Source organism: Chaetodon auriga, chromosome 5 (genome assembly GCF_051107435.1).
Source record: "Chaetodon auriga isolate fChaAug3 chromosome 5, fChaAug3.hap1, whole genome shotgun sequence".
NCBI lineage: Eukaryota > Metazoa > Chordata > Actinopteri > Chaetodontiformes > Chaetodontidae > Chaetodon > Chaetodon auriga.
In genome coordinates, this window is record NC_135078.1 from 17022821 (window position 1) to 17047591 (window position 24771).

The following is a 24771-nucleotide window of genomic DNA, read 5'->3' on the forward strand; positions in this document are numbered from 1 at the left end:
TGAAAGAAGTTCAGTTTTCAGGGGAAGAAACAGGGACTGGGAGTTGGTGAAGGGGAAATAGAGGGAGCTCTGGTGTTCGATTCAGTTAACTATGAAGCTCTCCTCTTTCATTTGATCTCCCTGCTCCTCAGAAAACTCTCAGATGCTCTGCAAGGGGGTTTTAACGGCAGCAATATGTGTGTCTTAACATCACACGAGAGGTCTGAGCCCAGGTAATCAAATTTTGAGATCATGTGATTGGACATGACAAGGGGGGCAGGATGGGGAGCCATTCACCTGCCTGACATCTTTCCAGCCACACACGCAAGCACGCACACACGCACACACAAAATAAGCGTCTCCATTTTTAGAATATTTTGCCAGATGACCACACTTCGAAAATCAACATGGCTACTCCATATGCTGTTCGCCCATCTTCTTCCCCATGGTGCAGTTTTGCATGAAACATTGTGTAACTTCAAAGTCATGTTACTGCCTGTTTAGCCATAATGTGCCATTATGCATGGAATCTGAGAGCATGCTGGAGTACAAAAGGAACCACATGTGGAGCACTCAAGTGCCAAAAGCTATATATTACATATGTTACACACTGTACATAACATCGTTCTTGTGTACTGTGTGTGTGTGTGTGTGTGTGTGTGTGTGTGTGTGTGTGTGTGTGTAGAAGAGACTCCACATTACATAGCTCCAGCTGGACAGGAGGAAAGAGGGTTAAATACATGCAGTTGATTCAAAAAGCATAAGATTATTCATTTCCCCTCTCCTGTGGGAACAAGCTCCCGCTCCACAGGGTAAGCGCACACTATATGTATATATGTTCACACACACACATACACACACACACACACACACACACACACACACACACACACACTCTTACCCAGTAATGTCAACAATCTGCTGATTGCACATTATTTAATACTGTAATATGTGGAGGTATTTTGAAAAGTGCTGGTGATCAAATGGGAGATGGGAAGAGAAGTTTGGAAGCATTCATTTTCCCCCTCCGTCTTGAAGTGGATGCGTTTGAGTCTCACGCCTGTTTGTGAAAAAGGTTTGAAGTGAAATGGATTTCTGCAAATGAGAAAACAACATCAGGGCTAAGTAACTATTTGAAGGTGCTGTCAAAGGCTTTCTCTGTCTTTACCCTCCCGCTTTCATCTTTCTCTCGTCCCTCGCTCCTCCTCCTGCCTTCCCACTCTCATTAGTGATGGTTGTGAGAGTGGAGAACAAAGCGCAGGCCCTGCCAATCGATCCCCGAGCAGCACTATCAATCGACTGGCGGAGCGCAGGTCTTCTCCATCTGCCCAACGATTGACGGGTCAGAGATTGATGGGGCAGATTGTTGTGTGTCTGTGTGTGTTTGTGCGTTGATGCAGCAGAGTATGTCTTTATTTGAGATAGATTACAGAAGATTTAATCTCATCTTGTTTGTCAGCTACACATTTTAATTTCTACTCTGCTAGATGAATAAATGAAGACAGACAGACATCGAAAGAACAACACATGTGAGGTATGGTGTGTGTGTGTGTGTATGTGGAAGTATGTATGCACACACACTCCCAGGTGCAACAAAGCCCCCCAGACTCTGACAGATATTTGTTTTGGTAGATACTCTTTACCCTGGCACTATGTTTCTGCCCTGGCAACAGTAAACACACACACACACGAGCAGAATTAAATCATACACTGGCATGGAGTCACACTTTACCCTGGCACGGTGTCATTGCCTTTCAGTGCTGTGACTCATGCCAGCGCTCTAATGGATGAATCCTGCAGCAGTCTGAACAAGCACGGGTGTGTGCGAGAATCGCGCACGTGTGTTTCAGCGCGCGCGCGCGCGCGTGTGTATTTTCAAGGTGTTGTGTAAACATTGGAATTATGTGTCACAGCTGGCCAGATGACTTGCCCTGGTTTCATGTCGTATTTCTGCGCGTCTCTCTGGGACGGCGACGCTGCCACATTTGCATGAGAAAGGTTGTCAGACTAACACCTTTTCTTGTTTCTCTCCCTCTCTCCTCCCTCCACCCCCCCCAACGTCCCTGTGTCCACAGCTCTGATAGCCATAGGCCAGTACAGCAGTACCATAGAGACTGTGGATGCTGGCTGGTGTAAGGACATCACAGACCAGGGAGCCACACAGATCGCTCAGAGCAGCAAGTCCCTCCGCTACCTGGGCCTCATGAGATGTGACAAGGTAACAAGGCTCGGCTCGTAATGTCTGCTGCTGTGTGGTTTCCGTGGCGCTTAAAAGATGCTTCTAGACATGTTTTTAGACTTTGACTTTTTTGCAGTGTGATTTGTTGATTGACGGAAAACTCATCTGCTCATTCCAGCTTCTCTAGTTTGAGCATTTTTTTCCGCTTCTCTCTGTTTTATGTCATTGTCTTTCATCATGTTGAACTCTTGGAAACTGCAATGGGCATTCGCACCATTTGCTGACATTTTACTGACTAAATGATCAGGACAAATTATTGTCAAATATATGGTGATTATCATTAGTTGCAGCCCTGCTTTCCCTACTTTAATACAGTTAAAAACCCTCCTATCGTGCACCTCCTTCCACTGTAAGTAGAACAGGGCAATAATACAGTATTTTTATCAGGAAAAAAAAATTATTAAAAATACTTATTATGGCTAATATGATTGTAATACAGTTTGCAAAAACACTTTCAGTCCAATATTTCTCCTGCTCAGTGATGTGCTACAATGCATACATATGGGCCAAGATACTTTAAGGGAATAGTTACCTTGATATAAATATTACATAAAAATGTCTGACAATTTTTGCCCAATTCTAGTGCGCACACACAAACACGGGGACATTATCAAACACATGCACATGAACTCTCAAAAGACCCAGCTCAGGGCAAATGGCCAAATAAAAAGCATCCAGAGGAGAGTGTGTGGAGGAGCTTAGCCACTGCTGCCTGCGCTCAGTGTGTCGACGTGATGCATGTTTGAGTGAGCTTGTCGGTTGATAACAGAAGTAAACTGACATAATGACCCCTCTCAAACCTACTCTGAGATGCCTCTGGGTCTGAGGGACCATCTTTCCAAAGTCACCCGTAAACTTTCATCTGGCCTCTTACCCGGCCAATCGCCTAACTGATGGGGCCACGTTCAGCTGTAGTGCCATGGTAACAACTCCACCCACCTCTCCAATTGGTTCAGTGGAGCTTCCACCGCACAGATGCGTCCACTTAGTGTGGGATCATTCAGGATGACATGAGCGGGATGAGGGCAGACAAGGAAAGGAACGTGAACAGCTGGCTCAACCTAGAAACTTTAGCATGTACTGATATTGTACAACCTGGTGTCGTGCACCATAGCCTGGTGCACAACACAGGCCAGAATCCCAATGCTGGTAGGCCTCCATATGGTGAGTGTAACGGTGTGTTTTAATGAGCCTTTTGTTTTCAGGTTGAAGCTAAATTTTACATTTGGGGTTTGGGCTGAACAAATTTAAAAGCTCTCTGCTGTGCAATAAAAAGTGCAAGAAGAAGTTGGCAAGGAAGCAAAGGAGGGAGGAGAGAATTTGACTTACAGTCAAGGCCTTTCACCAGGTTGGGAACTCATCATTTTTATTTCTTCATTATAAAATCAGTGACATCTGCGTGTCGCGGCCTCCAGGTTGACCTTATGGATTTCTCTGATAAAAATGCCTACCAGGAGATCGTTAAGTGCGACGAGAACATCGGTGTATCATATTTATCTATTTATACTGTAATAAAATGAAAACATATGAGGGTCTGACGGTGACCCCATATGTGAGGTCTCAGTGATGAAGCGGTGGGCTCGATTCACATTATTGCCGACATGAATGTGTATCTATCATATTTATCTAGGAGTAATAAAGAGTAACTGCATTACATAGCAGGTGATCACTTAGATTCCATTTTCATTTAGTTCCCCCCCGCCTCACCGACTCAGTGACCCAACAATCGATATCTGCAGCCATGCTAATAAAATCTGTTCTGGGATGACCTAGATCTTTACCGGAATAACAATTTCTCCTAGTTTCTCTCCACCTTATGCTGTCATGCTCCAGCCCTCGCAACAAACAAATTCACCCATCCCACTCCTCTTATTTATCTACCGGTCTCTCTCTCTTCAGATGTGATATTCATACTCATCATTTTGCCTGGAGGATGGAAAGATAAATAATTATCTTCCCTCTGCTCTGAGGGGGGAGTTTGGGAAAGACACAGCTAAATAAAGCTGTAATTGGTGCTATTAGAGTTGTAATGGAGTGTGAATCGAGCAGAGACAAGATTTTGACAGTTTCCAAGGTCAGGTACATTACCAGCTCTGAATCACAGAATTAATTCACTGCATGCTTGGCCCCTTCACCCGTTTTCTCTGTCTTCTCTCTTCTGCGCCCTAAAATTGTGGTTAGCATTGCAAATGAGCCTGGAGTACTGGTGAGGATTGGTCAGGCTTGTGTGGGAAAAAGACCAACCGCAGCAGCTCCTTTCTTTGTTGTTGTTGTTGTTGTTGATGTTGTTTTTTTGATTATGCTAGGCGAGGAAAGGAGTTACAGTGGATAAGGTCAGGTTTCAGGAGGAGGCAGAGGAATAGGGGTAATACTAAGTTCGCTCAGAGCAAAACGAATAAACAGAAATAGGTTGTTATTACCGAGGTCACAGCGAAAATGAGAGCTACAGAGCGATTTAAAGAGGTAAAAAGGTGAGAGGCAGAGACAGACCAGGGGAATTGTGGTTATCTACGAATCAGCCCACGGGCAGCAGTGACCATGCTCTGCCTTCTCCTCACCTCCTACTCTCCTCTTTCTCCCCCCCTCCGTCCCTCAAACCTCCCGCTCTCCTCTCGAGATTCTGGGGGCAGCAAAACAAACTGTTGTTGTATTAATAAAGAAGTCAGGCAATTATTGGCCTTTCTCCATCATTCTGTGAGCAACAGTGATCTGATTTTTCTGCTGCAAACAGCATCAGTCTGCAGACAGCAGGGCACAGTGAAAGGAGTGACCTCGCTGAGAAGTTGGAGGTGCGCAGCCTGTCGCCTGCAGCTCTTCATCTAGCAGCTCGGTGTGGCTGCTCCATCTTATTCTATTACTCGCTGCAATATTTCACACTGGTCCGCTGTCAAAAAATGCCGAAAATGACCATTGTTATAAGACGCATTTTTGATGAATGGTGGCGTATCTGCAAAGCTCACTGACACACACGTCACATTTCCTGAGACGCCTTCATAATAAAGGTCAACTTGTGTTTCACCAGTTAAAAGCTTGAAATGGGACCCTGCAGCAGTAGGAAATGACACCCAGTTCATCATACTGCAAATATAAGTATTGCAGTATTCTCATAAGTGAGCCACAGTTTCAATCATCATTGTGTTATCTCTCACTAGGCGATAGATATTGACTTAAGAGACATTTAGATAGAAATAGTCAAGATTATAAATTGCAGTTTGGGGCACTTTGAGATCTTCGTTAGGGTCACTTTGACGCTGTTGTCTCATATCTGTTGTAGAACTGCTGCTACAAACTACATTTTGTCAAGAAATAAGACCTCCAGTCATTTTTGAACCACTTCTAAGTGCTTTGACCACTGCTTGGTGAAAAATTAGAGATAGGTGTCACAGTGGTTATTTGTATTGCATGCTGTCTCTCTGTGTAAATGAATCAAATCAATATTTTAAAGTACTTGGCAAAATTGTTTTTAGTATGGGCTGTGCGTTTAATTTGCCCGTGAATTTGCCTGGTTTGCATTTGACATTTCAGCCTCTAGCAGTGTTGTATCATGCTTTATTTGTGTATCACAGCAGTAAAATCCGGAGGCATGTCCAATTCAATCTCGGTGCAAACTAATCTCATCTCTGCACTTAATGCAGTTCTGGGAAAACGCAGAGGCTCGGGGATAACTCTCAATTCCACAAGGTTCCCACATAATGAAAGTCTTGTGCAAATTACTTAACTTTAGATTTCTCTCAGCCACAGCTTCTCTTCTTTATGTTGACAAATCCATTTGAATTTTTTTTCCTCATGCCTCATTTTATTAAATTCTCCATTGTTTAAAATAAGGACGTAGCTGCGCTTTCTCCGTGCATCCATTTCTCTTTCTTTCTTCAGCCGAGTGTTGACAGCGTGAATGACCGGCATATAAGGTCAGCAGTACTTCTTCTACAGTGAGGCATTTCCTCTCTGCTCTTAGCTTGTTTGAGAACTCTATTGAAGGTTTATAATACAGCATAAGACAAGGAGGTGAGTTGAGGCAAAACTACTGTTGTAGATCGTGTTCTCTATTAGTTTTGGATGTTATTTCCATACGGTTGAGTTTGATGCATTTTAATTGGTCTTAGCTTGACCTGTAACAACCTCCATTTATTTAGCTCAACTCCAGGATCTACACACTTGAGGAACCATCTCAATATTTACCCATCAACCAGCTACTCTGCAAGCCAGCATACTGTAGCTCAGGGGTCATTGACAGTGGCCCCAGCCTGAAACGATTTTGCTTTGCCTACCAGCCATGAATGTTTGCATTGTGAAAATAAATTGTTATATGTACTTACACACTGTGGTCCGCTTTGGCAAGTAGTCATTTCCCATGAGAGCTGTGTTGACAGTGTTTTGGACATATTGCAAATACTCCAAAGTTAATATTTCCCTTACAAGGACTTTGCTTGGTTTCCTTTCCCGATGTGTACGTTGCAGGAGTTTAGTTCAAGTCAGTGCAACACAGAGGTAGAAAAACCGAGGCTGGGATTAGAAGTGACAATATCACAGCAACAAACAGATGTTTACTGTTCAGAGCCTAATCACCTTTAGGAATAGCCTGTCGGTCTTACAGATGTGCAGCCTTTAGAATAAATCAGGTTTTGTCGTCTCTATATTTTTCCTTCTCTCGCTCCCTCACTTTTCTCCTTTTGCCCTTCTCACACTAACTGATGTGGCGTTCGGTTTCAGAGTGGGACCCGTCACTTTTAGACAAATACAGTCTTGTGATAACCCTGACACACAGCACGGACAGCCCAGGCAGCCCGCCGCCTCAGCAGCGCAGCTCGGGCCTGTGTGAATTTGTTTTGAATTGTCAAAACGCTGGGAATTTTAATGTAACAGCTTCCCTGAATGTCACAGGACTTAGAAAGTGTAGAATTCATTTAAGAACTGTTAACAGGATCCATCTGGCTCTGCTCATGAGGAGCTGTGTGAAGGATCGATTTCCTCCGTCACAGTTTATACAAACGTGCTTCCGTACTGTATACATTTCACTGCCAGGCGGCCTGAATTTCGTGTCCACTGCCATTTGCACTGATATGAAGAATTTTTTAACTGTACAAACACAGACCGAGCACCAAGCACAGATCCGTGTGAAGTCTATTTGATTGTCAGAATATTTTCTGATTTCGACTCTCCTTTCAGTAGCTGGGCGATCCACAGATGTAAGAGTGTGGAATGTGTGTGTTTGACTTTTTTCATCCCTCTCCACTTCCCGACACATCTGTCTGAAGGATTTTCTTTGTATCTCAGTGTGTTTGTACGTGCTGCAATGCAATGTGTCTGTGTGTAACTGTGTGTGTTCTCCGAGAGGAATTTATGTTATTTGCTGTTAACACAGCTCATAATGGAGCATTGAAATCAGAACCCCTCCAGGCCCTGGCAAATGGCGTGCTCCGCCTGCCTCAAATGATTACACCCCTCTGCCCTCAGGGCCAAACGACCCCCGTTCTGACGAGGAGAAAGAATGCGATTGATCCAGACTCACCCAAAAATAATCAAATCAATTCATTTTGTCCTCTTTCAGCTATGACTCTGTGCCAGTCTTTTGAAGTATTCAGCTGAAAGACTCAAGGAAAAAGTGCCTTAATCTTCTGAAAAACGGATCCTTTTTGCTCGCATATGTCAGAGCGTGTGTCTCAGAGAAGCCCAGCTCCCCAGTGAGTCTACTGTTAAATGTTAGGTCCTCTCTGTGGGAGGAATTCATCTTTCTACACTTCCACAAACACAATGGACCATTCTGTATTAATCCAGGCTATGCTTTGGAGTGATGAAACTCAGTGCATTAGCATCAGGGGTGATTTTCACACTATAAATTCCAGCGATGTTGTAACAACGTTCTGCTCTTTGAACTGGGAGACACAGAAACACAAACGCACATAAACATGTCAAACTCACACAGATTCAACAAATGCTAATGCTGCGACATTTATAGCTTGTTTTGGCTAACCACAAAATTAAGACAAGTGTGCCAGTCACATGGTCGGGGATCCAGCCGTAAGCTTTGTGGGTTTGTGCAGAAACACACTGAACAGTGTAAGTCATTGCACGCCTTATCTTGACACTGTTTTCATATGTCTCCTATATAGGTTAAGTTGCTGTTTTCCACAATGGGCCCCTCCGGCCACTCTGTGAACGTTTAGTGCCTTCAGTCTCTGTTGATGTATCACTTTGGGGATTTTAATCTTATTCAGCCTCGGTGGAATGTTTTCCTCACAAGCGTTTTCACAGCTTGCTCAAATCTACCTCTTTTTTTTCCCCTCCCATCCTCTTATCTATTCTCTCTCCTTCCCTCCTCTCTTGTCTCCGTCTTCCTCTCCTTTCTCCACATCTTTTTCATGTTCCCCCTCTCCTCTCTCCTCATCTGCCATCTTTTCCCCCCTCCCTGTTTTTTCCACTACTTCATTAGAGTGAAAACAAATGGGCAGTCCAGGTTGTGAAACAGAGAGGGGAGCAAACTCACACAGTCAGCACGAAACTGGACTAGGAAAGTAATGACACTGACTGCTACCGGCCCCTTCAGGGACAGCTGGTGGAGAGAGTAAGAGTTATCATAGTAATGGAAGAGATGAGGGAGGAGAGCAGAACAGAAAACTGGGTGCTTGAAGAAAAAAAGACTAAGAAAAAGAATGAAAAGATGATTTAACGAATGACAGAACCTGAGACAAAATAAAAGCAAAATTACATTTTTTAAAAAAGTGTTTTGTGTAAGCAGTTTTGAAGTGTGCTCCTATTACCTGAGCTGAGGTGGAGCAGCGTTTGGGGAACAGGTATGAGCCGCTGCTGCACCCCCAGATAGAGCAACCAGACAGACCTTGTTAAAAGAACAGACATCCCAATCAATATGGCCGTTCCACGGGTGCATCCAGCTGCTGGGGACTATACACAGATAGGCACGGCACAGCAATTTGCAGACATAAACAAGGCCTAATTGTTCAGGGGCTGGAGGTTTGGAGTGAGGAAAACAAAGATGAAGTATAGTGTAGAGTTAAGAGGCATTTTAAGTCTCGTTTAGGAAATGAGAGTTTGGGAGTTCAGCAAAACTTTCTTTGATGAGTGTTGTTATTGTGAACGGCAGGGATCCTTAGTTTAAAGGCTCCTAAAGTGAAGGGGAATTAGGAGAAAAGATACTGCATGCACAGCACCGAGTGTAGGACAGACAGGTTCTCTGGTTCCTATTTTCCAGGCTTTGGTCAGACTTGAATGTTCAAAGTCGAGAAAGTAGTTTGAAAGAGTCATTTGCTATTTGTGATTTTCAGTGTAATCTTGGAGTCTCATCCCACACAGAAGAGCTGTATTGATTGGCGGTCTTAACTGAAGCCGCCTCCCGATCATCCCTTCATCTTGTTTCTAAAGGGCAGGAGCAAGGGACAGTGAAGGAGAGAGGGTGAAATAAAGTGAGACAGAGTTCACTGAGTATCTGAAGGGAATCTCAGAATTGCCCTTCAACAAAAATCTACCAGACACACACACGTAAACCTGACCTCACCTGGATCACATACACTCACTGACTCACATACACACTGATGCATTTGTTGGCCTTCTCTCCACCTTCTCCTCACTTTATTTTTACCCCTCTTCCCTCGTTTTGTCTCTCTGTGTCTCCCTCCCTTACCCTCCTCTAAGCAAGGACAGCCAAGGTTGTTTGAATTTTGGATGCTGCACACATCTTTTGTTCATTCAATTAGTTCATTCAAGTTGCCCCCTGTCTTGTCTTTCAGCCTCCCCCCTTTTTCTCCTCCCTCATCCAGTGCTGTTTACTCATCACAACAGAGGTCAACATAATCGCATGGAGTCATGGGCAGACAGTAGACGAGACTCAGTGTGGTCTGGATACTCAGACTTGCCAATCCTGATGTGTTCTTGGGCAATAACTAATGTTTGGCTCAATATGTTTTTTCCTTCTCACAAACATTGAGGGAGACAGCAGGTGGTCACAGCCCCTTTTTTGCCTGCGGGCACAGTGTCTGACTGTGTTGGTGATGAATTAGCTATTTAATGCTAATGAATGTAGCTCCCTTTGCTGAATACTTTGTGTGTACAAATTTAATCCAGCCCCTATTCCAGTTGGGACGCTGTGTACAACGTAAAGAAAAACAGAATGCCGTCATTTGCAGTCATTTCCAGAGTCTACCTGATGGAGTAATCCTTTATGCAATCATGTGTTCACAAAGTGGTGAATCTCGCTCCATCATTGCTTGTGAATGACTGAGCCTTTCCAGGATGCCCCTTTCATACCCAATCATGATACTATCACCTGTTACCAGTGAACCTGTTTACCTGTGGAATGTTCCAAACTGGTGTTTCTGGAGCATTGAATTTGGATGGATTGGATTTTATTAGGGTTATATGCAGTGGACCAGCACAAAATAGTCCATAATTTTGAAGTGAGAGGTATTACATGGTGTTACATGCAACCCCTAACTAAGTTCAGGTGCAACTAGTTGCCTTCAAAAGTCACACAGTAGTCATAGTCCACCAAAGTGCAGTTTAATCTCAACACAAATGCACAAGAACTCAGAGTTTGTTAGAGAACGTTACCAAACAGCATCATGAAGACCAAGGAACTCATCAAACAGGTCAGGGATAAAGTTGTGGAGAAGTACAAATCAGGGTTAAGTAATAAAAAATATCCCAAGCTTTGAGTATCTCACAGAGCGCCACTCAGTCCCTCATGATACCAAGAGAAGGCCTTCCCCCCTAAACTGACACACTGAGTAAGGAGAGTGTTAATCAGAGAAGCAATCAAGAGGCCGATGGCAACTCTGGAAGAGCTGCAAAGACCCACAGCTCAGGACAACTATCAGCTGTGCACTGAACTAATTTGGCCTTTGTTGAAGAGTGGTGAGAAGACAGCTGTCATTGAAAGAAAGACACCAGATGTCCTGTTTGGAGTTTGCCACAAGCCATGTGGAGACACATTAAACTTGTGGAAGAAGGTACTCTGGTCACATGAGGCTTTGTGGCTCTGGTACAAAATGCTGTGCCACACTGCACATCACCCTGAGCACACCATCATCGGCAGGAAGTGGAAAACTGGTCAGGACCGAGAGCATGATGATGATTGAAGGCAAATACAGAGCCATTCTTGAAGAAAACCTGTTTCAGTCTACAAGAGACTTGAGCCTGGGATGGAGGTTCACCTTGTAGCAGGACAATGACCCGAAGCCTACAGCCAGAGCGCCACTCCAACGGTTTAAGGCAAAGAATGTTAATGTCTTAGTGCGGCACAGTCAAAGCACAGACTTCAATCTGATTGAGATTCTGTTGCAAGAGCTGAAAATTGCTGTTCACTGAAAAAATCTGATCTAAAAAATTACAGTCTCTAAATCTACAAAGCTGGTAGAGACATGCCCCAAAAGACTGCCGCTGTAATTGCAGCAAAAGGTGGTTCTACCAAGTATTGGCTCAGGGGGGTAAATACTTGTGCATCCAACAGATGTCTGCTTTTTGTCTTAATTATTGTTTGTGTCACAGCAAAAAGTATTTTGCACATCCAAAGCATTTTGCATGCTGTGTTAATCAAATGGTAAAGAGCCCAAAGTTGGAAGGGGGTGAATACTTTCGCATGGCCCTGCGTAGTCTTTGTACTGTTTTCAATTGCGTGTATGTCAAAAAGGATTAGCAAATTATCACATTCTGTTTCATTTATGTTTTGCACAGCGTCCCAATTTTTTTTGGAATCAGGGTTGTGTCGCCCCTCACTGAATGCACAAATTTAATACATCCAGATGGGCTTTGGAAATTTTTGTGGAGGATATCAATTAAGCCTCTGATGTCCAGCTTTGTAATTGATCAGAAAGTTTGCCAATGCATGTGTAAAGCTTTGAATAAGTTTTGCTGTTTAGCAGAGGTAGGAGAAATGTTCCTTTGACCTTTGGCTGCTCAGAGACAGAACAGTTTTCACCCGAGAGCTTAAATTCAGAAAACAAAGATACAGATTTATCATGCTGTCAAGATTTGTGCTTGTACTGACAGTGAATAGGACAAAAGGCTGAAATCCATGTACTCAGTGTTTTCATTTAGCTTTTAGATAGATAGATAGATACATACTTTATTCATCCCCAAGGGAAATTCACAAGTTCTTTTAATACAGTAGAGCTTGACTTGGACAGCAGTGTTCATTTGACTATTCAGAATTAACCCATACTAACATGAATATCAATAGGTGTGCAGATGTTAGGCTTACAGATCAGAGAGTGTTGCTCACAGCCTTGTTTGTAACTTCAGCTGAACCACAAATCTAATCCGAGCTCTCCTTGCTCTGGAGTCACTATGAATTTGGTGTCGTGGCGCTCTTTGAATGGACTGGGTCAAGCTGTCCTTGTACTCTATTTATTCTGAGGAACGAGGGAGTCATGCGAGGCAAAAAAAATTAAACACAGTAGCTCTGTTGTGATTATCTTTAAGGAATTCTGCTTGTGTCTGACCTCTAGTAAGCCGCTCTGGAATTCCCTATAGTTTCTGGAGGTAGATGTGTGTGTGTGTGTGTGCGTGTGTGTGTGTGCGTGTGTGTACTGTATGACCCCAAATAGTCCCTGCAGTAGGAACATGAACTCACCAGCTCTGTCTCCATCTCCTCTGTGTTTGTCACTCTGTCACAGCACCTTTCTTCGTCCAGCGTTCCTTCTGTGTCTCTTTGTGTGTTTTTAACGACGCCCTGCTTTTAAATAATGCACATTAAAAGTTTAGAGCTGCTAAACTTTCACTGTGAACAATTCTATTTATTTTTACCGCTATCTGATATCTTGATATCTTGAAGTCTACTCAATCCGGAACAGACCCGTGAAAACCCAGAAGAACTCAAATTGATTCAATTAAATGAATATTAATAGATAGAAATAATCTGACAGAGACTTGAGGACAGTCAGACCAAATCCAAAAGAGACCCAGGGATAATTGGACCCACTCCAAAATGTGGTCGACTTGAATAGACCTCATTACAGCTCTCTCTGTCTGTCTCGCTGCAAAGCCATATTTTTTTCCTCCCATGATTATGATGCACCACATGATCAGAGCTAATAGAGGGTCCACTCGGATCCTGTCGAGTATGAGACATATTGACCCACACACCTACAGTAAGACCTGCTGTAATAGAATGGGACCCTGCCTGGACTCAATTAGACTGAATATAATTTTGACCAGGACTCAATCAGGTCCCTGGTCAAATTAGGACCTAGCAGACATGTGAGGACTACCTTCTTGGACCACAGTATCCTTTATTTTAGTGGATGGTGTTATGTGTATGAGGTATGTGGTGAAAAGAAGAATAAATCTGTCATATCATGATATATTATCACTTGATAACAAAAGTTAATTGTGGTTGCATCCACATTGCGGGGACTTTGTTTTTCTCTACTTCACATAATTACAGCGTCATTTCATGCTATGGTTTGGCATGTTTTGCCTTTATAGCAGTTAATTTGAAGTGTTAAATGCTAAATAAATAGGCGGCTATCAGCGCGATTGCTACCAGAACATCAAGTGCAACTTTACAGCTTGTTAGTCCACCGTGTCACCGCAGTGCCTCCCATTTTAATTAGCTTTATTTCAGCTCTACCTAATAGATGCTAGCTGTGATAGCATTTGCAATGTTTTCTTTTCTGAGACCAACAAATAAATTGTGGAAAGCCTCTTGAGTTATGGAATGTTTTCCTCCAGTCTGCAGAGATAAGAAGGCCCTGCGTAGAGAGAGGGATTGGGCTGAGCCCCGCACACATTCCTTTAGTTACCTTTGTCACGCGTGATGGAGTGTGGGGTTTACAAACCTGGCCTCCAGAACCTCTTTCTCTGACCTGTTCAGTTGAGCCCCCATTCCTCCTTATGTGTGTGTGTGTGTGTGTGTGTGTGTGTGTGTGTGTGTCTGTGTGTCTGTGTGAGAGAGAGAGAGATATAGAGAGTGTATGCACTGACACCCTGCTTTTCAGTTCTGCTGCTGTCTGATATTGTGCAGGGATGAGGGTGTGTGAGCGGGACCAGACCTTAGTTGTCGCAAGCGGTGCCTGACCTGGTTTTTAAAAGCACATTCAGAGCCATGCACTGCAGATTTCTGTGAGGGTCGCTTGGCTTTCTGAGACTAAATCAAAATGTTTGAGCTCAGGCTTTCCTCGGTAAAGAGCAGTCTATTCCTTAAGCTTCCAAGCCAATGCATCAATAGTTCATTTAGAAATATTGAATCCTTCAGAATAAGTTTGTGGCGACCTCTTTTCTGTCTTGAAATCCTCTGCTTTGTTACTTTCTTTCTTCTCCTCTCGTTCCTCTCCCTCTTATCAGAGGCGGAGAACTATCTTTCAGTTGTCCAGTCACTCGTTTAGAAACTTTACATCCTGGGCTTTTCCTCTGAGCAGTTTAAAGACGGCTGTAAATCTGCCCTGTTTAAATCCAGACTTGTTTAAGATGCCTTTTACTAAGACCTGATGCACTGCATTCTTCTGCTCCCTAAACAGGCTTTTTAAACATTTACCCCAAATGTATTTACTGGTTGACTGATACTCTCTGTACATGGGAGTAGACAGGGAAAGGGGGGTATTTGTCTCTCTTTATGGGCCTGGCACTAGCGATGGCTGCCACATGGCCAAACAAAATGGTAGGAAAGGAGAAGAGGAAAAAAAAAAAAAGAAAAGAACCAGAACCCTGCAGACCTGTGCTGAATTTAATGAAAACACAGAGGAAATAAAAAGAAATAGGGCAGTTTTTATTAAAGAAAAAAGAAAAAAAAAAAAACGGCCGATGAACATGTCTTTGTTTTCTGGTATCTGCATGCACAGTCATTCAAATTCTGCTCTCACGTTGTTCTAAATCAACAGTTAATGTTTTATTCCTTTTCTCAGGGTATTTGTTGCTATGAACAATACAAAGCTCAGTGGGTTTGATATATTCAGAAGGCGCAGAGGCCATATTATTTTTTTTTTTTGTAGCCTTCTATTTCCTAAACTCTCTCCCTCTCTCCTTCTTCCATTTCCCTCCCTTGATTGCTGGGAGCTCTCAGAGGGTGTTCTCACCACGCCGCTCTAATATGATATGCATCTTCATGTTTGTGTATCTGATTATCGATTTATGACCCTGTTCTTCTTTTTCCCCACTGAGAATGTGAACTGCTGCTACATTAGCCGTCTTTACGACGTCTTTTACAGCGCTTCTTGCTAGGGGGAGGCCCAGGGCTTGGGGTAAATGTATATTTTACGTGGTGATGGAGTGCATTTGCATCAGAGGATCAGTCTTAGAAAAAGAAAGAGCTCACTCACCGTTAAGAAAGAGAGAACATGAGAGCACTCCGGGAGAGAGCAGAGGGAGCTTGCCCTCACTTATCTACAGCCGTCACTTGTAAAAGTAAAGGAGCGGTTGTCAACAGGCGCTCATACACAGACACACACACACAAACACACACACACACAACCAGATTAGCTATTTACGTGTACTGTACAGTATGTTCAAATAACAGCATTTACCAAACAGCATATCAGGCATACATCTTTTTGTTTTCCCCTCATCTCTCTCTCGCCCGCTTGTAAACCCTGACAGCGGCACATTACCCGTCAGCATGCATTACACTGCACTTAGATCTACATAGCAGCATCTTTGAAGTTAAAATGGGGGAAAATATCATAAGTATAGGCCTCGCTCCAGATAGCTGTGGCTGCGCTCCCAGATGCTTCTCAAAGATTAGAATCATCAGTGAGCAGTGATCTGCTCTATCATATGGCTCTCCTACAGACTTGGCAGCAGGTCTGGAGGAGGGGGTTGTGCAGCACAGTACACTGGATCAGGACTGTATGGGGTAAAAGAAAAAAGAGCCAGAGCCATATATCTACAGCAACAGTCAGTCACCAGAGGCCCCGGTACTTTCTGATATCGTTTTTAAGCTTATGTTGCCTAGCAACAAAATATTGTTAAGCACGGTTTTGCCCGGTAACACAATTTCACTGTGGGAAGAAACAGCTGAATCACTGGTTTGAAGAAGTCAGCGGCTCGTGTGCTGCAGCCAGAGGACTCCCCTCTCTGCCAGCCCGTTCCCCACAGCATCTGCTCTGACCTTCATGTCCAACATCAGCTCTGAGCCACAAATGCCAAGCAGGTGTGGTGATGTCATCACATCTCATTCAACATACCACAGCCATGCAAAGGGCGCACGGGCTTGTTCTGCAGAGAGAGGAGTTGTAGCTGCGGAGGAGAGGGTTTCTCTCACAGAAGGCTGTTCTCAGCTCTGAGCGGACTCACAGTAACTCTGGTTGTCATTTCTTGCAGTGGAGGAGAGTTAATGGATGCTGCGATGTATAAACGCCTCTGTCAACTGATTTTCTGTCAACAAGATTTTCTTTCCACTGGCAATAAACTGAGCGAAAGCATTCGTCATTCCCAGATGCCGATTAATTCAAATAAATCTCAAACAAGGTACAAGGAGTTTCTTTGCTGTGTTGTAACTGTATAAAATGTATACAGGCTTGGATTTGATTGATAGTAAAATAATTATTTTCTCCAGTCTTGATTAGCTTTTGCCCGTGCAATAATAAGATGTTGAAGTCATTTGTGTCGTATGTGACAGTAATTACATATCAATACTTAAGGTTGACACTCACAGTGTTATCAGCAGGAGGAGCACAGGTCAGTGCAACAGTTAGTCTTTTCATGATTTCCATCAGAATCATCTTGTTGAAATGCAAACATTTAGCATTGCCGCAACCAGCAATTAAGAAATGATTCAGCGTTTTGATTGGGAACCATTTTGTGTGCGCCGTGTTTGCTCAGCAAGTGGAGCTGTACTAAATTAGCATTAATGAATGTTATGGCCTCCCGTCAGTTTGACAGGTCTATTCTTTAGATCTGTTTTAATTGTAATTAAGCCCTGATTAACGAGCTGGGGGATGTTTCATTCTCTTTTCAAAAATATAGCATAATATGTTGTGAAGGCAATCAGGGGTTTGTCATTTTGTCTGCTAATGAGGCTCAGCCATATGTCATAACAAACTTAACTTCCCTCTGTGGCAGCAGCTTTTGAAGGTTTCGGTTAAGCTGCTCTTCTGCTCCTTTCTGTCGTCCTCTGTGTCAGGAAGTAACATGTGGCCATCTTTGTAGGCAAACCGCAGACGTTTGTCTGGAAAAAACGGGCGTGGGGTTGCCCCGGGGGGTTTGGACTTAAAGAGATGGTTCTGATTGTTTGAGGTGGTGGGGCTGTGTGAAGTACTCACCACAGTCAGTGGCAGCAGCAAAATGTATTTTAGCCACCTTAAAAAAGGTCCAACAAATCCATATCAGTTTCAGTGTGTGCTGTATTTAGTATATTTTCTCCGCTCACCTTGCCATCAGACAGCCCTTACCTTCAGGAAACTCAAGGCGGTATCATCACTCGCTCCAGAGCCACCAGGCAAAAACAGAACACGGGGGTTGCAGGTTTACCGCTGCCCCAATCAGGTAGTTTGTTTGTGTTATTGTGACTTTGGTGAATCCAGACTAATCCTTTAAAACACAGAAGTCACACAATAACTCAAACGAACTAACTGTTCAAATCTGGCCAGGCACCTGTGGTGCATCGCTCTCTGCCTTGTTTCCTGTCATCTCTGCACTGCTGCTGCCTCATAAAGGCATTAAATGCCCCTCAAAAATAAGAAAAAGAATAAAAAAAAGCCAGGGTCATCCAACATCACATTAAAGCAAATGATCAATATTTGAAGCCAGTTGCTCCGAGTCGACAGACCAGACAGTCAATGAAAAGCTCTCATTTCATGATTCGAGATGGTCAGACACCCGGGTCAAATCCCGAAATGAGGAGAAGAAAAGCTTTAATCCTTGCTTCGGAGAACCAGTTTATTATTAACAATGGCTTGATTTGTTGCCTTTGCGAGGATTTATTTAACAGTTTTTTTTTCTGAAAAGATTAATATAAAAGACGTGATGTGTTTCAGCCACTGAAATAACAGACTTTACAGCCTGAACAATAACCATCACAGTCTCAGCCTCACGAACCACAGAGAAGCAGAAGATGTGGCCACATTACAAACAACAAGAAATGTCCATTTGTCATATACAAGTTACAGCAACTCATCAGAATCTGCAAACGAGTTGATGTAAGTAACAGACAACAACCTGAAACGAGCAAAAACTGGAAAATGTGGTGGAAATGTTACAATTATGTTGTGTCATGTATAAATATGAGGAAGGTTACAGCCTCCTCATTGGTCCACACTGCTCTGGTGTTTCCACTGTTTTTCATCTCATCAGTGGATGCTTCAGTCTTTTTTGTGATATTCAGTGTTTCCACTCTTTCCATTTTTTATGCATGAATTGAAAACATAAAAACAGGTGGATGCAAACACAATTATTTTGTTTTCAATCCTAAAATGCGCTCCACGGGTTCCTTCTTATCTCTCAATGTCATGAAATCATGTAGAAGAAGGCACAGATGTTCACATTGTCGTGTCCTCTGTGAAGAAACACCTGAAAGATCTCCTGTTTTTTTGCCAGAATGATCAACATTACTGCTTCACCCGTTAAGTTTGGTCTGTTTGGTACAAGAAGGAACATGATATGCTGTTTTGTAAAGCTGTCTGGCAGCGTGAATACTCCCATTGGTCAGTGTTGCTGGAATTTTCCCATTTTCACTCTCACAGCCGAGATACACGGGGCACGGACGCGGCGTGAAACATGCGTTGCTGCCTACCTGCAGCAGAGCGCGTCCATTACCATCAGCTGAAGCTGCCACACTGACCACAGCAGCCGGAGAATCAATCAAATCAATGTGTCACCACGATCCTGTACTTAAAACGATCTAGATAGTTAATTCAGCACCAGGTAATATAGCCTACGCTTCCAAACCCTGCATAACCAGCTGCATTATCATTTGACAGAACTCAGTATGCACACAGTGAAGCTGGCACTCAACCACACGCTATAAAGACAGTCAGTGCAGCCTGACTCGCTCTGCCTCGCCTGCGTGACATCCATCCATGCTTCTGCTGTTTTTCGGCCCTTACTCTCTCTTGATTTCCAGCGTTTGAGGTGTCAGAGTATGATTTTAAGTTTAAAAGCCCTTTCCCAGCCTCTGTTATGTTCCTCTACAGCACTGACTGCAGTGAGAACTGAGGCAGGACTGGTTTTGTTGCACTTTTTTCTCAGGATTGTCTGATCAGAAAAGGAAAAAACAGATGAAAATATGAATGACTTTTTGGCCCCGTGGTCTTGATTTGATTTTATTTTTCCTGTATCGGCGGTCTCCTGAAAGAATCTGTTAAGTCTCTGTGTGTTGGCGTCAAAAATCCGAACTCTAGCTGGCTGTTTCTTCCTTGGCAGTCAAAGGGAAAGCTAACAGGCTGTTGTTGCCTTTTAGTCTTATTGAATTCACTTGTGCTGTGCAGAGTTTCCATCTTCTTTCTGTGACCCGAGAGGCATCGGTGGTCTGTTCGCTCAAGCACACTTATTTCTCTCTCTGATTTCGCTGTTTTCATCCTGACTCTGTCTGTTCTTTTTTTTTTTTTTTTTGGGTCCATCTGTCTGTCCATTTGTTTTCTCAATTTCTCTCCTTGACAAGAAATGCTGATACCCACCACTTAAAGAAAGTGTATTCAATGGCAAAAAAGAGCGACTTAGACAGAAAATGACATCCAAGACAGTTCATAACCTGAGCAAGAGCCAAGGAACTCTTACCACGCAGGAATTTTCTTCCAGAAAACACAGAAACCAAGGGGCTCTCGGGCAATGAGCTCGGGGAAAACTGTGAAACACTGTGTCACTGCTTTGGCAACAACAGATGACTGTGTGCTCAACATGTGTGTGAGTGTTTATACATCATTTCCCCTGGAAAGTGTCATGCTCGTGGGTGGGCGGGGGTTGGTTCTGGGTGGGTTGCGGTTAACCCCTGAAGGTCTCCAGGGTTACTCTGCCTCTGTGTTTTGTCAGATTCTCAGGCTTTCTCACTCTTGGCTCTAAGTGATGGCCTGACAGAGTGTTAGACTGGCAAAGAAGTGCTGGAGTGGCTATTAGCTGCTTGTCTTTATAGTCCTCTGAGAACAAGAAGGCCTCATTAGCCTGGTGAGCTCAGCTGTCCTCTGGTGCTAAACCCATTGCCATAGTTCAGTTGTGTGTGTGTGTGTGTGTGTGTGTGTGTGTGTGTGCGCGCTTGTGTGTGCGTGCACATACACTGTATGCTTTTAAGAAATTGCCTATCCTACATATTAGTCTAGTAAACTGCTATTTTGAGAGGGCACTAACAGTTCAATCTGTGTTTCTCATTATCTTAATAAGGCATCGTGGGGCGATGCAGAGACGGTCGACAGATTTTTAAATTACTCTATTTAAATTAAGTCATTTAAAAATCTGTATTTATCAGACCCAAAGCAATATTTCTGTTATATTTATGTGGCTTTAAGATGATTGCCTTTTTTTTTTTAATATATATCTTCCCAGGACTCCCTGGAAATGTGTTTTGACACTGAGTGAATGACTCCTGAGTGATTCTGAAGTGATGATTGGTTGAAGTCATGATATGCTCAGTGTGTTAACATAGGGCTGGACTGGACAATTACCAATATTGTTAATCTGTGATCTACCTACATTTATTAATATTGCAGCTTTGATAGATGCCTATAAAGCGACAATGGCTACAGCAATCAGTGACATCTAACCAGAAGTGCAAATAACCAATGAGCCGAGGAGCCCAGTATCTTTAAAAGATTCGTTAAACATGTTTCCAAACAGTAGTCATGTGCTCATGTGAGCCATAAAACAGGTTTTGCTGTAATCATTTCTCCACTTCATGCTGGCTATTAAAAGGTCCTTTCATAATGCACTCTCAAGGTGACTGATGGGGGACCCAGTCCACAGTCCTCATTCTGTTATATTCAGTTTATTTGAAGTTAATGTCAGGCTTCAGCAGACTGAGTGGGACAAATAAAGTGGGGATCTTCCAAAATGTTGGTCTCTGTGGCACGAAATTCCCTTTTTCTGTCACTGTCCCTCCGCTGTAGCTCAGCGTGGAAATATGTGTCTGGGGAAACAGAAAGAGGGAATTCTGCATTGAAACGATAGTAACTTCTTAAGATACCCATTTAATTTGATTAGCTCAGACTGCTGAAGCCTGCACAGAGCGAGGACTGTGGATTTTTTCCCTCAGTCACTCCAGTGGAAACAAATCATAAAGGGGTCCTTTAATGGTATGAAAAGGATTAATGATTACAGCAAGGCAAAGCTGTTTTAATGAACAGCACAGATGAGCCCCCCAACTATTGTTTTAGGACGGATTTGAAAAACTCCTTAAACCGCTCATACTGTCATCAAGACAAACATGGCAGAACGGACCAAGCATGAGAAAAGAAATACAATTATATGTGCTTGACCTTGGAAACAGGTCACTTACTCACTTGTTGTGGGGCTTTGTGCCATATCACACCATATTTTCTCAGTCTTCATGGAAGCGTAGACATTTAAATGTCTACCACTATTCCTTTAAGCCAACATTGGTGAGAGTAATGGAGAGTTTGAACACCCATAGTTCCTTGATGAAGACTGTGCGATGTGGTCAAAAGCTCTGGAAAACAAGAGAGTAAGTGGACTTTGAGTTTGATTTGCCAACATCCACAAATGTTTAAAAAACGACTATTGTGAAATATATTGTCATTGAGGTAAGCCATTTTATTATTATGTTGTGTCTTTGTGTGTGTGTGTGTGCGTGTGTGTGTGTGTTTTGCAGGTGAACGAGGAGACGGTGGAGAGGCTGGTGGTCCAGTACCCTCACATTGTTTTCAGCACGGTGATGCAGGACTGCAAGAGAACCCTGGAGAGAGCTTATCAAATGGGCTGGAGCCCCAACACGTCAAACACTTCGTAGCTACTGCTGGATCCCACACACACGCACACACACAACACGCACACACCCGTACATAAACACGCAAACATATAGCTACACAGAGGCCCTACTTGTGTGCAGACACAAATACACATTATGTGCAGCTCAGCCATGTTTGCTTCTCATCCACTGTTCAAACATGCATGTGTACATGTAGCTACACACTCACACACAAAGGTCCAGTTCATCAACTGTTTCATTTGGAGCAAATCTCCCATTTTAATAATTTAAGGAATATTGACCTCCTGGTATTTTACAGTTAAGTGAGACTTCATACTCATGCTGTACCGCTCATCTGTTATAGTCTTGATTAAATCGTCCTCATCGTGATCGGCTGCAAGCCAGATTACAGCCAACAATATAGTGTACTTTCTTAGACCAGAACCTGAAGTGATGAGTTAGTGTTGGTGCCAAAGCAGTGCACCAACAAGTGTTATTTGATATAAGTGTTAAGTCTTAAGTCCTCCGGGTCACCTTTGATGGAGTGAAGGTGAACGTGCATGAGCAGAGGCGGTCTGGTCTTGAAAACTATCCAAACTAGAGCATCGTTAAATCAAAGACATTCAGCGCTGCCAACGGACCAGAATTGTTTTTAATGAGAATTATAGATTGAAAATAGTTTGTCGCACCGACTGGAAGCGATCTTCCCGAGCACCTACGTCAGCCCTCTGCAGTGTTTACTTCCTTCAAACTGAACTCTGCTGCTGCAGTGAGACCGCACAAGACAGAGCAGAGGCTTGGAGGTCAGGAGACGATGTGCCGCGACTTCAGTCTGGAAGACAACTGAACTGTGAGGGCTTCTGACCTCACTTGAGGCATTTTCAAAATCCTGTGATGTTTATTTTGTCCAGTTAGAAGATTTTTCCTTTCTTGGATGTTCAGTACAGTGTTAAAGCCGTTTGTGGACTCATACGTGTTGAGATTGCCAACAAGGCTCCATTTGAAGGACAGTGCTCTTTGCTGTGACTTAATATGCACATCGTCATGGTACAGAAGAAAGAATCAGGTCAGAAACAGTCAAACCCTGGCAAATGCATGGCAGGAAAACGGCATTGCTTACATCTCAAAAACTGCATGTTTACATTGAGATCCTCACCTTATTTTTTCAGCTAAAGAGATGTCGTCTACAGATGATCTGACATTAAAAATTAGCCTCTGTACCACTTGGGAACAATGCTCCTTTTGATGCCATGCATAGATTAAGGGTTGACTGAGCATTACCATGAGTCAGTAAAGAATGAAATCGAACCATGCTTGAAATAGAAGTTGCCTTTACCTGAAAACCCTGGGTCAAGTTATCAGAATATATTAACCACAACCACCGCGATGACAGGTAAGAGGAAACGTTGCCTTAAGTGGTTCGCAGGTACTCGCCATCCATTTAGCAACCTGAACACGACCCAGAATTTACTAAAGAAATGTTTATCTGCTCTTGAGTTTATCTGATACCATATTCCATTTATTTGATCTCATATATACGTATAAATAAATACTGTGTGGGATTTACTTAGCCTAATATTGGTTTTGAACATATACTTGTAACATTATCTATGTAGCAATTCAATGAGGGATTTATCTTTCTTAGTGGTGTAGGATGTAAAGAAAAAACTGGCTCGGGCCTATAGAAGTTGGTAGGTAGGATTCATTTTTCATCTCTTCTATAGAAACTCAGTAGTGTACAGTTAAAAATGCAAATAACCAGGGTATTTTTCTATGGTGTGAACCAGCTCTGGGCTCAGCCTCCACACACTGTCGCTCAGATACGAACAATAGCTTACTGAGCTTAGGGCTTGAGTAGAACTGTAAACTTTCTACAGCATATAGAGATTTCAGACAATTAAAAACATGTTCATTCTACCCTTGTCAGGATTTGTAGACTTAAATCGATGGAGAGTTTCTCCCTCAGCCTGTTTTTTGTTCTGTTTCTGTTCTTTTGTAATCCCCATATGCACTTTCTTCTCTGCTAGATGTTGACACACTTGATTCCTGATTTGTTAAGGCAACCGTAAATGACTGGATTTACATAAAGATGAATAAAACACTATTACTTCAAGCTTTTTTTCTCTATTCCTTTTGTATGTGTGGAATTGAGGCAGGAGAAGAATATACGGAATGACAGCGGAATACTTTTACGCTCATTTTACATCATCGATGGACTGCCTCAGTTTTTTTCTGTAGTTTTTCCAGACTTTTTTTATTACATCAAGTATATTTCAACCCTAATACCACAGGGACTATAATGATAGACGTAGTGCAATTTAAATTTAACACAGATTGCGTCTGTACTCTCAGGTGGAATGAAAATAAGGACACCAGCATGTTTTCCATTACAGCTAAAGGCCTTGGAAAGCACAAGTATGGCATGCTGACGCCTCTGTATTGTTAGAAATAAAGATGTTTTCCACAGATATTCATGCATTGATAATGTCTTTTCTACACAACGGTCAACCTGCATTTCTATTAAGGTACACTTGTGATGTCAAGGTCAGAAACTATTGTCACAATCACAGGAGCTTCACATGTGAGACAAAGTGAGGAGACATCAGCTTGCTGCCCAGCAAGAGAGCAAAGGCCTCAAAGAGCTGAAAAGCTGTCACTCAATATGTCCCCAATCTTTGACAATATTGTCCCTTTCAAGTGGCTGTTTTATTGTTCAATGTTTGTGTTGTTTCATGTCTGGCGATCAAACGCGGGAGAT

At 43.0% G+C, this 24771-nt stretch overlaps 1 protein-coding gene across 1 annotated transcript in view; it reads left to right on the forward strand.

Annotated features, from left to right (window-relative positions):
• fbxl17 (F-box and leucine-rich repeat protein 17) overlaps nucleotides 1-24126 on the forward strand; it is a 210350-nt gene extending 186224 nt beyond the window's left edge. Inside the window, exons 10-11 of the mRNA XM_076731680.1 lie at nucleotides 2055-2197; nucleotides 21918-24126. Coding sequence (XP_076587795.1) covers nucleotides 2055-2197; nucleotides 21918-22055 — 281 coding nt within the window. The 3' untranslated portion in view covers nucleotides 22056-24126. The remainder of the gene's footprint in view (nucleotides 1-2054; nucleotides 2198-21917) is intronic.
• Nucleotides 24127-24771: the final 645 nt, after the last annotated feature.